General features: G+C 47.6%; 1 protein-coding gene across 1 annotated transcript in view; it reads right to left on the reverse strand.

Annotated features, from left to right (window-relative positions):
* Nucleotides 1-1,839: 1,839 nt before the first annotated feature.
* The window catches only part of dhrsx (dehydrogenase/reductase (SDR family) X-linked), a 208,531-nt gene continuing 194,257 nt past the window's right edge, over nt 1,840-16,113 (reverse strand). Inside the window, exon 7 of the mRNA XM_055665137.1 lies at nt 1,840-2,735. Coding sequence (XP_055521112.1) covers nt 2,538-2,735 — 198 coding nt within the window. The 3' untranslated portion in view covers nt 1,840-2,537. The remainder of the gene's footprint in view (nt 2,736-16,113) is intronic.

Consider the following 16,113-nt stretch of genomic DNA (forward strand, 5'->3'; position numbering starts at 1 on the left):
CTCCGCGTCGGGGCGATCAAGCTCCTGCATCGGGGGGAATCTCAGTTCCCCCACGCCGGGCGATCTACCCCGGGTCGGGGCTATGCCGAACGTCGTGCGGCTTTTGGAGCTTCTCGACGTCGGTCTCAAACCCGAGACTGCGAGCTCCTCGATGTTAAAGTCCGCAGGCCGCGGTTGGAGCGTCGATCCCAGGCAAGGGATCGGCTCCGATGGTAAGTCCACGGCCCCGCGGTGGGGCTCAAAGTCAGTCCCGAGCGATGTCTCCAGCTCCATGATGTTAGGCCGCAGAGCGACCGGAGATACGGCCCGGAAAACAAGGTAAGAAATTGAAAATGAGTTTCCCCCGACCCCCTCGCCCGCCCACCCCCCACATAAAACAAACCAGAGAACATTAACACAAACTTTTAAAACACGCTAAAAATAACAAAAAAAGACAAAAAGACAGACAGACTGTAGGCGAGGGTGCCTTCGAAGCTCCACCCGGTGGAGAGAGCAATACAGCAACTCAGTGGTCAAGGGTAGGTGAGTTTAATGTAAGTTTAATGCTGCAAATATTTCATAGGCAATAGTAGACTGCTTACCGCCTCAAACAGATAGACACGCCATTATTTAGGGGGCGATGATGTCAGCACAAGCGGTAATCTCTGGAAGAGGAAGCCCTTCAATAAGTAATTGCATGATCCCTTCCGAATATCACCATGTCTGAGGAAGAAGGATGTGCTGGCATTGGAGAGGGTCCAGAGGAGGTTGACAAGAATGATCCCAGGGATGAGTGGATTAACCTATGATGAGCGTTTGTCGGCACTGGGCCTGCACTCGCTGGAGTTTAGAAGAATGAGGGGGGGACCTCATTGAAACGTTCAGAATAGTGAAAGCCTTGGATAGAGTGGATGTGGAGAGGATGTTTCCACTGGTGGGAGAGTCTTAGACTAGAGGTCATAGCCTCAGAATTAAAGGACGTTCCTTTAGGAAGGAGATGAGGAGAAATGTATTTAGTCAGATGGTGGTGATTCTTTGCCACAGTGGGCTGTGGAGGCCAAGTCAGTGGATATTTTTAAGGAAAGATAGATAGATTCTTGATTAGTACAGGTGTCAGAGGTTATAGGGAGCAGACAGGAGAATGGGGTTACAAGGGAGAGATAGATCAGCCATGATTGAATGGGGGAGTAGACTTGATGGGCCGAATGGCCTAATTCTACTCCTAACACTTATGACCTTATGAGGCACTGGCAGAGCGCACTTCGTAAGTGCTGATATATATTGTTTTTCCCTGTGCAGACCTGAATACATTTATATACTGTATTTGGTGTAGGAAGGAATTGCAGATGCTGGTTTACACCAAAGATAGACACCAAATGCTGGAGTAACTCCACGGGACAGAGAACATCTCTGGATAGAAGGAATGCTTCTATAAGAACCATATAAGAATCAATAGAAGAAGGATATCAGTGAAGAAAGTGAATGGCATGTTGGCCTTTACAACACGAGGAATCGAATACAGGAGCAAAGAGGTCCTTCTGCAGTTGTACAGAGCCCTAGTGAGACCACACCTGGAGTATTGTGTGCAGTTTTGGTCCCTTAATTTGAGGAAGGACATTCTTGCTATTGAGGGAGTGCAGCGTAGGTTTACAAGGTTAATTCCCGGGATGGCGGGACTGTCATATGCTGAGAGAATGGAGCAGCTGGGCTTGTACACTCTGGAGCTTAGAAGGATGAGAGGAGATCTCATTGAAAAATATAAGATTGTTAAGGGCTTGGACATGCTGGAGGCAGGAAACATGTTCCCGATGTTGGGTGAGTCCAGAACCAGGGGACACAGTTTAAGAATTAGAGGTAAGCCATTTAGAACGGAGTCGAGGAAACACTTTTTCTCACAGAGAGCGGTGCGTCTGTGGAATTCACTGCCTCAGAGGGCGGTGGAGGCAGGTTCTCTGGATGCTTTCAAGAGAGAGCTAGATAGGGCTCTTAAAAATAGCAGAGTCAGGGGATATGGGGAGAAGGCAGGAACGGGGTACTGATTGGGGATGATCAGCCATGGTCACATTGAATGGCGGTGCTGGCTCGAAGGGCCAAATGGCCTACTCCTGCACCTATTGTTTATTGTCTATATTTGGTGTGACCATTCATTATTTACCTTAACTAATTAATTGCATTTGATAGATCTAAACGATTATAGGATGGTTTTTTTTTGGGGGGGGGGGGGGGGGGGTTGTTCTACTAATGAGCGCAAACTGAGGAATTTAATTGGTTATTTATGATTTTCTGTTAATTTTAAGCTCGAATTTTCCTGTGATTGATTATGGCGTCAGATAGAATGATACAGCATGGAAACAGGCCCTTCGGCCCAACTTGCCCACACTGGCCAACATGTCCCATCTACACTAGTCCCACCCGCCCGCTTTTGGCCTCATATCCCTCCAAACCCGTCCTATCCATTATCCTAATTATTCTTCACGAATTAGTTATTCTTGCTGCCTGCCTTTCAAGAAGGAAAGACGAGTCCACAGGGCCTTGAGGATGGAGAGGCCTTTTGTTCTTCAAGATGCGTTGACAGGCCTCACTGGAATCCCGAGCAGTTTGCAGGTCCGGGCCCACAGTTCAGTCTGGAGGTCTTCGTCGTAGGAAACGTTTGCCGATTTTTCCTTCTGGCCATTGTTGAGATAGAAACCGCCGGAACCTTCCAGGTCGGGCGAGAGCGCGGCGTATATCACGGTGGAGGCACCCTGGCTCGGAGTCTGCAGGAGGAGAGAGGGAGAGACTGTAATCGTGTACTGTCTTTCCGCTGTCTGGTTAGCAAGTAACAAAAGCTTATCACTGTACCTTGGTTACACTTGACAATAGACTAAACTGAGAAAGGATGAAAACTGCCACAATTAACATCACAACTATTATCTACCTCATTGGTGACCCTCGGACTATCTTTAATCGGACTTTACGGGTTTTACCTTGTACTAAACGTTATTCCCTTGTCAAGTGTTGGTACACAGTAAATGGATCGATTGCAATCATGTATTGTCTTTCCGTTCATAACAAAAGGATTTGAGTATAGGAGCAGGGAGGTTCTACTGCAGTTGTACAGGGTCTTGGTGAGACCACACCTGGAGTATTGCGTACAGTTTTGGTCTCCTAATCTGAGGAATGACATCCTTACCATAGAGGGAGTACAGAGAAGGTTCACAAGACTGATTCCTGGGATGTCAGGACTTTCATATGAAGAAAGACTGGATAGACTCGGCTTGTACTCGCTAGAATTTAGGAGATTGAGGGGGGATCTTATAGAAACTAACAACATTCTTAAGGAGTTGGACAGGCTAGATGCAGGAAGATTGTTCCCGATGTTAGGGAAGTCCAGAACAAGGGGTCACAGTTTAAGGATGAGGGGGAAGACTTTTAGGACTGAGATGAGAAAATCATTTTTCACACAGAGAGTGGTGAATCTGTTGAATTCTCTGCCACAGAAGGTAGTTGAAGCTAGTTCATTGGCTATATTTAAGAGGGAGTTAGATGTGGCCTTTGTGGCTAAAGGGATCAGGTGGTATGGAGAGAAGACAGGTACAGGATACTGAGTTGGATGATCAGCCATGATCGTATTGAATGGCGGTGCAGGCTCGAAGGGCCGAATGGCCTACTCCTGCACCTATTTTCTATGTTTCTATGACTGGTTAGCATGCAACCATGGGTGGCACGGTGATGCAGCGGTAGAGTTGCTGCCTTACAGCACCTACAGCGCCGGAGACCCAGGTTCGATCCCGACTACGGGTGCTGGCTGTACGGAGTTTGTACGTTCTCCCCGTGACCACATGGGTTTTCTCCGAGATCTTCGGTTTCCTCCCACACTACAACGACGCACAGGTTTTTGCAGGTTAATTGGCTTGGTATAAATGTAAAATTATCCCTGGTGTGTGTAGGACAGCGTTAATGTGCGAGGATCGCTGGTCGGCGTGGACTCGGTGGGCCGAATGGCCTGTTTCCGTGCTGTATCTCTCTGTTAAACTAAACTTCAAAGCTTTTCACTGTACCTCAGTACACTGAACTGAGCAATTAGCGGCCTGCTGACAAAATAGCGGCGGGCTTTATGACTCTCGTTAGTATTGGTGTGCAGTTTATGTGTAGAAAAGGAAGCCTAGAAGTTGCAAAGTCCGTACGGACAAGCACCCATGGTCAGGATCGAATCCAGGTCTCTCGCACTGTGAGTCAACAACTCTAGCGCTGAGCCACCTTCTGCTACCATGGGCTGTGACACTAATGCAATTTAGCATTGACAAGGTACTGTAAGATCAGACTACAGATACTTAAAAACAATTTACTTCAGTCCAATTAGAAATCCATTTCCATCCTTCCGTTCACAGTCAAATAAAGGTTGCAATGATAGACTTTCAATGCAAGTCTGCGGTGAATGAATAGGAGAAATCTAAATAAATATTGACACGGCCAAAAATACACTAATTACATTTGTAGGAATGAGTTGTTTCTCAAAGGTTAATCAAGAAAATATTTCAAACAGTAATTAAGTTTTCAGCTTGTACGCCCACGACTGCACAGCCATGTACAAATCAAATTCAATTTACTAACAGAATCAGTCTGAAGAAGGGTCTCCACCCGAAACGAACAGTCTGAAGAAGGGTCTCGACCCGAAGCATAACCCGGTCCTTCTCTCCAGAGATGCTGCCTGTCCTGCTGAGTTACTCCAGCATTTTGTGTCTATCTTCAATTGACAAATCCGCAGACGGCCCCACCATTGTCCGGTGCCCCATCCAACTCATGAACCGATGATCGGCCATGAGAAGGAGGGGTGTTGATGGTGTCGGCGGTGTGCTAACATCCATAGGTCTGACAGCTGGCCGGGCTGCCGACCGACGGGGGCCACGGGCGAGGCGGGGCCGGACGTGGCGCTTCGACCCGACAGTCCCCTCGACCCGAGAAGTAGCGGTCAAATACGGGACAAGGGCGGTCCCGTACGGGACAAACCAATTTAGCCCAATATACGGGATGTCCCGGCTAATACGGGACCGTTGGCAACTCTAGGCACACATACCCCGGCTTGCACTGATGGCGCTGATATAGAGCTGATTGAAAGCTTCAAATTGCTCAGAGTAATTATCTCCAATGACTTGTCCTGGACCAACCCATATTGAAGCAGTGGCCATTAATGTACACCAATGCCTCTACTTCCTTACAAGGTTTAGGAAGGTCAGCACGCCCCCAACAACTCTCACCAACCTCTACAGATGCGGTGTAGAAAGCATTTTATCCGGATGCGCCACAGCTCGGTTTGGGAACAGCTCCGTCCAAGACCGCATGAAATTGCAGAGAATGGTGGACGCGGCCCAGACCACCACACCAACCATTGACTCCATTTATACCTCATGCTACCTCAGCAAGGCCAGCAGCATCATCAAGGACCAGTCTCATCCCGGTCACTCCCTGGATGATCAGCCATGATCATATTGAATGGCGGTGCAGGCTCGAAGGGCCGAATGGCAGCTATTTTCTATATTTCTATGTTTCTATGTAAGCTATTTAGAACGGAGATGAGGAAACACTTTTTCACCGAGAGAGTTGTGAGTCTGTGGAATTCTCTGCCTCAGAGGGCGCTAGAGGCTGGTTCTCTGGATACTTTCAAGAGAGAGCTAGATAGGGCTCTTAAAGATAGCGGAATCAGGGGAAATAGGGAGAAGGCAGGAATGGGGCACTGATTAGAAACATAGAAACATAGAAAATAGGTGCAGGAGTAGGCCATTCGGCCCTTCGAGCCTGCACCGCCATTCAATATGATCATGGCTGATCATCCAACTCAGTATCCTGTACCTGCTTTCTCTCCATACCCCCTGATCCCTTTAGCCACAAGGGCCACATCTAACTCCCTCTTAAATATAGCCAATGAACTGGCCTCAACTACCTTCTGCGGCAGAGAATTCCAGAGATTCACCACTCTCTGTGTGAAAAAAGTTTTCCTTTTAAATTGCTGAGAGAAAGTTTTCCTCATCTCGGTCCTAAAAGATTTCCCCCTTATCCTTAAACTGTGACCCCTTGTTCTGGAGATTGGGGATGATCAGCCATGATCACATTGAATGGCAGTGCTGCCTCGAAGGGCCGAATGGCCTACTCATGCACCTATGGTCTATTGTCTATTTGCCCCCCTCACCTTAAAGTCACACCTAAGATAAAATGCAATCCTAAGACTATACAACCTTAAAATAAGACATAGGAGCAGAACTAGGGATTTGTCCCATCGAGTCTGTTCCGCCATTTGATCATGGCCGATCAATTTTTCCCTCTAAACCCCATTCCGTTGCCACTTTTGTGGCCCTTACTAATCGGGAAGCAATCAATCTCGGCTTTAAAAATATCCAGGAAACTTGAAGCACGATATTTAAAATAGCATGGATCCCTGAGCAGCTGAAATGCCTTGAGATAGCGATGGATTTTTTTACACACTGCTTCACAGATGACTGGAGTCTCAGATGAAACGGTTCTACAGATCTTCAAAATGCAAAGCTGCTTGCCAATGACGCAAGTATTCACTTTGTTTAAATAACCAGAACGGAAGCTCGGTAGCCCCAGAGCTTCAGATTATTGTCATGGGACATCATCCCGTTGTGTCAATGGCATTAAATCCCCAGGAAGCAGAAGTAGTAGTACGAACATAGAAACATAGAAAATAGGTGCAGGAGTAGGCCATTCGGCCCTTCGAACCTGCACCACCATTCAATATAACCATATAACATATAACCATATAACAATTACAGCTCGGCCCTTCTAGTCCGTGCCGAACACATATTCCCCCCTAGTCCCATCTACCTGCACTCAGACCATAACCCTCCATTCCTTTCCCGTTCATATAACTATCCAATTTATTTTTAAATGATAAAATCGAACCTGCCTCCACCACCTTCACTGGAAGCTCATTCCACACAGCCACCACTCTCTGAGTAAAGAAGTTCCCCTCATGTGTTACCCCTAAACTTCTGTCCCTTAATTCTCAAGTCATGTCCTCTGGATATTTTTAAAACTGAGATTCTCAATCTCAAAATTCACCACCCTCTGCAGCCTTTTGCGTTTCAGTGTGTTGGAATATTTATATCGGTCGACCTCCGATTTTCCGGCAACTGGTTGGTACAGCACCTCCTTTAATCCGGACAAGTTTACGAGAGTGCACTTGAAACCAGCCCTGGAAGTCCCCCCGAAGATGTGGCTCCTAGGCCGGGTGAGGCGGCCGATCTCGACCTCATCGGGACATCCGTGGCCGATCGGAGGGCCGAATATCCCCCGTGCAGCCAGGGCCCTGGAACTCTGGACCGGCCGAAGCTGGCAGATCTGTTTCCATAGCCAACTTCTGAGAATTACTTTGTGGGCTGTTATCTCGGTCCCCCGAGGCCACGACCTCTGTCGACCCGGCAAAATGGATAATCCAGCAAGGCTCTGGAATCAAGCATGCCGGAAAATCAGTGGTGGACCTGCACCAAGTCATGATGCAACCAGTCACCAAGATGTACTTTCTGTGATAGTCATAGGGTCTTACAGCGAGAAAACAGGCCCTAGCCCACACCAGCCAACATATCCCATTTACACAAGTCCCACCTGCCTGCATTTGGCCCATATCCCTCTAAACCTGTCCTATCCAGGTGCCTGTCTTATATTTTCTTACGCGTTGCGATTGTACCTTCCTCAAGCAATTAAGAGGCTTTTCGATGGGCACATGGATAGGCAGTGAATGGATGGATTATGGATCATGTGCAGGCAGCGGAGATTAGGTTAACTTGGACTCATGTCCAGCAGGGGCATTTTGGGCCGAAGGGCCTGTTCTGCACAGTTCCATATTTTATGTTCTATATTCTATCAGGTCAAATAAAGTTTGTCTGAATGGTACGCTGATGAAAGGCCTTCTTCTCTGCTTCTCTTTCCACAGATGCTGCTAAATGACTGCAGAAGGGTCTCGACCCAAAGCCTCGCCCATTCCCTCTCTCCGTAGATGCTGCCTCAGCCCCTGAATTACTCCAGCATTTTGTGTCTTCCTGCTAAATGTTGCCAATCTTTTATGTTTTTGTCTCAGATTTCCAGCATATCTGTGAGGCCAGAGTCAGGCAGTTTACCTCAGAATAAATCCATGGACTCATATATTTTCAAATAATCCAGATGCTTGATTATTAGTGTTTAAGAAGGAACTGCAGATGTTGGAAAATCGATGGTACCCAAAAATGCTGGAGAAACTCAGCGGGTGCAGCAGCATCTATGGAGCGAAGGAGATAGGCAACGTTTCGGGACGAAACGTTGCCTATTTCCTTCGCTCCATAGATGCTGCTGCACCCGCTGAGTTTCTCCAGCATTTTTGTGTAATTTGATTATCATTCACTATTCAATGGTAAAATTTGTACAAGTCCAAAATGTATTATATGGACATGGAAGCTATGGTATTCCATAGTTTTATTCTGCTTGAAAATTGTTGCAGGAAGGACAAATATAAATTAAAAAGTACATCAAGAGTTACCAAAGTAAACCAACATCTGAACCTCTTTGTGTCTCTATAAAAAAGTACATGGTTTCTGGAAAATAAGACATTTGTGACTTCTTTGAGCCCTTAATAAACTGGAATCAGTGGTTAATTGCTGATTATTTTCAGCTGAAGAAAATCTAGTCTTTGTTCCGCCAAGATGCAGCGAGAGCTAAGGGTAAAAATATCAACGCTATTTCCATCCTGACGACTTTTCAAAGTGACGTGAGTGATGCCTGCTTCCTTGAACGTAAGGCTTCCTTGAAACATGGAGCTGGTGAGAACAGTTAGCATGGACTCGCCCGTCTCCAGATGGTACAGAATGCAGCTGTACGTCTTTTAACTGGCACACGTAAACATGAGCACATTTCGCACATTTTAGCCTCTCTCCACTGGTTGCCTATTCAGTTTAGGATCCATTTTAAAATTATTTTATTTGCTTTTAAATCCCTGAATGGTCTTGCCCCGCCCTACCTATCTGAGCTTCTACACCCTTATACACCCACCCGCTCTCTCAGGTCAGATAATCAGCTGCTCCTGAGTGGGCCTAAAACTAAGCTGAAGCTCAGAGGGGACCGTGCCTTTGCTGTGTCGGCACCCAAATTATGGAACGATCTGCCTCATTAAACAGGCCTCTTCTCTGTCTGTTTTTAAATCACTTCTTAAAACCCATCTCTTCTCCGTGGCCTTTGATACCCAGTAAGATGTCGACTTTATTTATTTACTTGATTTAATTTCTTATTTTTTGATTGCTTTTATTCCGTGGCTATTATTTTTACTCATTTTTATGTCTTTTAATTTATTGTTGTATTTCATATGTAATTTTTGCGCCTCATGTGAGCTGTTATGGTGTCTGTTTATGATGTCTTGTTTATTCTTCTGTACAGCACTTTGGTCAACACTGGCTGTTTTAAAGTGCTTAACAAATAAAGTTGGATTGGATTGGATGGACTCGGTGAGCCGAAGGGCTGCAAGAATTGAAAAGGGTGGCAAAGAACTAGTGAATGAATGGAATGTGAAAAAACAAATTAGAGCCAGCACCCATTACAACACACCATGGGAACTTCACTCGCCCCCCTGCAGGATCTATACATCAGAAGGTGCAACTCCAGAGCCAATAAGATCATGGGAGACCCCTTCTACCCCTGCAACGGACTGTTCCAGCTGCTACGGTCAGGCAAACGCCTCCGTTGCCATGCGGTGAGAACGGAGAGGTTGAGAAGGAGTTTCTTCCCAGAGGCCATTAGGACTGTAAACTCCTATCTCACCAGGGACTAACTTTAGTCATAGAATCATAGTCTATGATCATAATCATAGCCCCCCCCCCCCCCCCCCCCCCACCCTCCTGGAAGTCTCCCACGCTTAGACCAGATGAGGTGGCCGATCTGGACCTCATTTGGACTTTCCAATGATCAGCGGGGTGTTACTTGCTCCTTGCAGCCGGGGTTCTGCAACTGGAACTGTGGAAGGGTGGTGAATCTGTGGAACTCATTGCCGCAGAAGGCTGTGGGGGCCAAGTCAATGGATATTTTTAAGGCAGAGATACATGGATTAGTACGGGTGTCAGGGGTTATGGGGAGAAAGCAGGAGAACGGGGTTAGGAGAAGAAAGGAAAAAGGAAGAGGAGGAGCCCGAGGGCTGAGGGAGAGCTGAGCTGGGGAGGAGACAGCAAGGGCTACCGGAAATTGGTGAATTCAATGTTTATGCCACTAGGGTGCAGACTGCCCAAGCGGAATATGAGGTGCTGTTACTCCACTTAAGGAACATTTAGACAGGTACATGGATAGGACAGGTTTAGAGGGATATGGGCCAAACGCAGGCAGGTGGGACTAGTGTAGATGGGACAAATGTTGGCTGGTGTGGGCAACTTGGGCCAGAGGGCCTGTTTCCGCGCTGTACGACTATGATTCTATGACTAAGCACTATGCTAACACTGCAATATAATTGTCAGCTATTATGCTAATACTTAACCAACCTAATAAACCATATCAACTGGCCATTATCTCATTCTTATTCCTGAGACCTCACTGTGCACAAATTGTCATTACAATGGAGCTTAAATGTTAAACATATTTTAAAGGTTGAGAATGCTTTGATACATATTGAAAGGTGTATAATGGATGCAAATTCGAGCTTGTCTATGCAGGGAAAGCTGGAGTTTATCACTCTGTCAATTCTGCTTGCATTACAGGGAGTACACAGCGACAGATCATTCCACAGAAAGACAAGCATGTTATACTCCCTGCTATATCCATGGCTGCTTTGAAAGGCCTAACAGCCAAAGCAAGGTCTTTTATAAACAGACAACGAGAAGAATGATCAGTCTATCTGTTGCGATAGCAGGCTGAGGGATTTAAAACACCGTCTGTGTTATGACCTGGTTTGGAAACAAGAATTATGCTCTGTCAAACAAAATGAATAATTTTCGAAAATTGGCGAAGGTGGAGTACTCAAGGTCGTGCCATCCTTACACAGTGCACTCCGAGGACGGGCTCTCTCTGAATCACCCTCTACCAGACAGTTAATCACTGATTACCTCTGAACTGGCTTCATGTGCTTTCAGTTGATAATAAGGCAGTTTCCGAAGGTGCACTTCAAAGGAAAAAAGGTGACGAAGAATTATTTATAAGTACAGAAGGCTAGTTCTCTCAGGATAGACAGCGTACATCTCATTCTTGTTTTCAAACAGTCTATAAGGAGATGGCTCACAGCTGGTATTATCTGTCAAAGGCAGATCCACTAGTGTCGATCATATCGTAAGTAATAAGAGTGAATCGACGTTCGTTCGTCACTGGCTCCTGGAACCACCGCATGCATTACTGCCTGCAACCGTGCATTCATCTTTTGTGCTCAAAGAGAAGTTGCGTTGATCCCAGGGATGATGGGGTGAACATATGAGGAGCGTTTGAGGGCACTGGGCCTTCACTCGCTGGAGCTTAGAAAGGATGAGGTCATAAGGCATAGTAGTAGAATTAGACCATTCAGCCCATCAAGGTACAGGATACTGAGTTGGATGATCAGCCATGATCATATTGAATGGCGGTGCAGGCTCGAAGGGCCGAACAGCCTACTCCTGCACCTAATTTCTATGTTTCTATGTTTCTAAGTCTAGACAATAGACAATAGACAATCGGTGCAGGAGTAGGCCATTCGGCCCTTCGAGCCAGCACCGCCATTCAATGTGATCATGGCTGATCATCCCCAATCAGGACCCCGTTCCTGCCTTCTCCCCATATCCCCTGACTCCGCAATTTTTAAGAGCCCTATCTAGCTCTCTCTTGAAAGCATCCAGAGAACCTGCCTCCACCGCCCTCTGAGGCAGAGAATTCCACAGACTCACCACTCTCTGGGAAGAAAAAGTGTTTCCTCGTCTCCGTTATAAATGGCCTACCCCTTATTCTTAAACTGTGGCCCCTGGTTCTGGACTCCCCCCAACATCGGGAACATGTTTCCTGCCTCTAGTGTATCCAAGCCCTTAACAATCTACTCTGCCATTCACTCTTGGCTGATCTATCTCTCCCTCCTAACCAGGGGCATGGTGCTGCCTCTGTAATGAAACTCTGCCGACTCTCACCACCTAACCGGAGCCTCTGTTAAAAAACCCCAAAGAATACAGTGGGAATTTTAACTAGCTGGTGTGCGGTCGGGGTAACCTGGTTGAAAGAGGGGGAAGGGGAAGACCCATCACTACTGATGGACCTTCCCTGTAGGATGCGGGGAGCACCAGGGCCCAACCCAGCTGAGCCAGACCACGTGCTGTCTGCATGTTGGAGGTTGTGGGCCTGATGCTGAGCCTGGAACTCTGGTGAGGTGATGGCTCTGGCCCGCTGGTGGCCGGTGGAGAGGCGAGGGGTGGCAGCAGCATCGGTGGCCCCGGGGAAGGCGGCGAGAGTCGGCAACCGTGGGCGGCAGTTTCGGTGGTCCGGGCCTGGGTTTGGCCGGGCGGGTGGTGAGGGTGGCAGAATGTTGTTGCTGCTCCTCGTGGTGGCCATCTCAGCCTGATGGTGGTCAGGCAGGGGGTGTCGCGGTCCAACAGTCGGCCGCTCAAGTCGAGGAAGGTCCGGTCTGGAGGCGGGCAAGCTTGTGTCCAGGTGGGTGAGGAAGCGTTTGTTGAGGGTGGGGGTCTGGTGTCGAATGAAGTAGAGCTGTGGGCGGGTGAGTGTGTGAGTGAGAGTGTGTGTGTTTTGTGTTCAAGGCAGGTGTGCGCGAGAGGGTGTTTTTGAGAGAGAGTGAGTGTGTTTGTGAATGTGTTTGTGAGAGAGTGTGTGTGTGTGTGTGTGTGTGTGTGTGTGTGTGTGTGAGTGAGTGTGTGTGTGTGTGTGTGTGTGTGTGTGTGTGTGTGTGTGTGTGTGTGTGTGTGTGTGTGTGTGTGTGTGTGTGTGTGAGTGTGTGTGTGTGTGTGAGTGAGTGTGTGTGTGTGTGTGTGTGTGTGTGTGTGTGTGTGTGTGTGTGTGTGTGTGTGTGTGTGTGTGTGTGTGTGTGTGTGTGTGTGTGTGTGTGCGTGTGTGTGTGTGTGTGTGTGTGTGCTGGGCCGCCACCTCTGTAACAATACATGATTACCATCTTTTTCTTCTCTTGCTTGATAATTATATGTCATGATAATTAGGAAGTGCAACCGTGCAATATTTTGTCATATTATTAAATTAAGTATTATATGCTTTATTGTACTAGTTATACACTGAGATGTAGTGATAGGCTATAAACTTGTTTGACCCTTGAGACTAGCTTGCCTCCCCCCCCCCCCCCCACACCTCCCACCCCTCCAAGCAAAACCTGAAACAATGCCCCTGTTTGACAGCTCCGGCACCTAAAGCATTAGCTCTGCAACACTGCCCCTAACCCCATTCTTCTGCCTTCTCCCCATAACCTCTGACACCCGTACTAATCAGGAAGCGGGGGCCTCGTTGAAACTTAACTGAATCGTGAAAGGCCTGGATGTAGTGGAAGCGGAGAGGATGTTTCCACTAGTGGGGAGAGTACAGGACCAGAACCCACAGCCTCAGAATGAAAAGACGTTCCTATGGACATGAGAAGGTCAAGCTGCCGGTCCCGCTGAGTTACTCCAGCATTTTGTGCCTAACTTCAATTTTCTTGGCCCCGTTCTGGGAGTAGAAGTGGGGCGGATCCGGACTGCAACGGCCGTGAGCCCCAGGCCGAGCTCGGCGATCGTTTGCCTTCTGCTGCTGCTGTTGGAGGTGAGACGTTGCATCGCGCCAGGGTCTTGGACGTGTCCCACTTTGGCCGTCAGTTACGTGACAGGCCGGTGGCGCGCGAAAATTTCGTTCGCTACAAAATTTTGGAGCACCGCGCGACGTTGCGCACAACTACATACCCCTCCGCGCTTCTCAGTGGGACCGGCCCCGCACGGCCACGATGCCCGTGCGCCTCAACGCGACCACGAGGTCGCGGAATTTGCGTGCAAAGGACACGTAAGTGGGACAGGGCTTTAGAGGGAGGTGAATCTTTGGAATTCATTGCCACAGGTGGCTGTGGAGGCCAAGTCAATGGTTATTTTTTAAGGTGAGGGTTGATAGATTCTTGATGGGCTGAATGGCCTAATCCTGCTCCAAGAACTTACGGAACTGCTTTAGTAAACTAAAGGTGGTACTGTTGTTGGTTGACATCCGTATCCATTTGCTGCATAGAGTCATAGCATCATACAGCACGGAAACTGCCCCTTCGGCCCAACCTGCTCATGCTGACCAAGATGCCTATCAGCACCAGTCCCAACTGCCCCACCAATAGTTTAGTTTAGTTTAATTTAGAGGTAGTACAGCGTGGAAACCCAACCCTTCGGCTCACTGAGTCCACGATGACCAGCGATCACCCGTACACTAGTTCTAACCTACACGCCAGGGACAATTTATGGAAGCCATTTAACCCACAAACCTGCATGTCTTTGTGGGAGGAAACTGGAGCACCCGGAGAAAACCCACGTGGTCACAGGGAGAACGTGCAAACTCCGTACAGACAGCACCCGTAGTCAGGATCGAACGAAGGTCTCAGCAATGTGGAACTTGGAACAATGAACACCACAGGACAAGAACAGGTTGAACATGATGGCAAGACTTCCCGCACATAATCCAAATCCCTCGTTCTCGATATACCCAAGTGCCTTTCCCGGTCCGAAGCAGGGTTTCAGCCCAAAACGTTGCCTATTTCCTTCGCTCCATAGATGCTGCTTCACCCGCTGAGTTTCTCCAGCACTTTTGTCTACCTATCCCAGTCTTTTAAATAATACTGTATTAAAGTTGGTCTCTGAAAGTTTAGTTTAGTTTAGAGATACTTCTGCCCAGCGAGTCCACACCGACCAGCGATCCCCGCTCACTAGCGCTATCCCGCATACATTAGGCTCACCAGCGTCTCTTCTTCCTGAGGAGACTGAAGAAGGTCCATCTGTCTCCTCAGATCCTGGTGAACTTCTACCGCTGCACCATCGAGAGCATCCTTACCAACTGCATCACAGTATGGTATGGCAACTGCTCTGTCTCCGACCGGAAGGCATTGCAGAGGGTGGTGAAAATTGCCCAACGCATCACCGGTTCCTCGCTCCCCTCCATTGAGTCTGTCCAAAGCAAGCGCTGTCTGCGGAGGGCGCTCAGCATCGCCAAGGACTACTCTCACCCCAACCATGGACTGTTTACCCTCCTACCATCCGGGAGGCGCTACAGGTCTCTCCGTTGCCGAACCAGCAGGTCGAGGAACAGCTTCTTTCCGGCGGTTGTCACTCTACTCAACAACGTACCTCGGTGACTGCCAATCACCCCCCCCCCCCTGGACACTTATTATTATTTATTCAAATCGTTTGCTATGTCGCTCTTCCAGGGAGATGCTAAATGCATTTCGTTGTCTCTGTACTATACACTGACAATGACAATTAAAATTGAATCTGAATCTGAATCTGACAATTTACAATTTTAACAAGCCATTTGACCTACAATCCTGTGTGTCTTTGGAGTGTGGGAAGAGCCCGGAGCTCCTGGAGAAAACCCACACAGTCACGAGGGGAACGTACAAACTCCGCACAGACAGCACCCGTAGTCGAGATCGATCCCGGGACTCTGGCGGTGTAAAGCAGCAACTCTACCGCTGCTGTATGATAGGGTTCACACTCACAAATTATATTCACTATTTAAAATCTAGGTTGAGAGTCAAGCTTCAGAAGTCATTAGATTTGATTCGGAGTGATTTCTGATTGAACCTATGAAAAGGGCCCCTGAAACACATTAGTAGGCAGTCAGGCATTCTATCAATTTTCAATAAAACAAACTCAAAGTGGATTAAAAGGCACAACCTCTGCAGATACACATCAGCATTCAGCACTGTGGCAGTGGTCATGAAAGTTATTGTTCAGCTAAATACAAAGGTTGATGGAGCTGGCATTGTAAAAGCCTGCTGTTGGAAATGGCTTAGAATCTAGACGATCGGAGGGCAGGGAAGGGCAAGATCTATTTGAACATATACATCTCCTAAAAAGTGGAACATAGAAACATAGAATATAGGTGCAGGAGTTGGCCATTCGGCCCTTCGATCCATTCAATATGATCATTATTGATCATCCAAAATTTATGTTTCAATTTTGTTTTATGTTTCAATTGTATGTTTCAATTATATTTCAATTA

Source organism: Leucoraja erinacea, unplaced genomic scaffold, assembly GCF_028641065.1.
Source record: "Leucoraja erinacea ecotype New England unplaced genomic scaffold, Leri_hhj_1 Leri_108S, whole genome shotgun sequence".
NCBI classification, from domain to species: Eukaryota; Metazoa; Chordata; class Chondrichthyes; order Rajiformes; family Rajidae; genus Leucoraja; species Leucoraja erinaceus.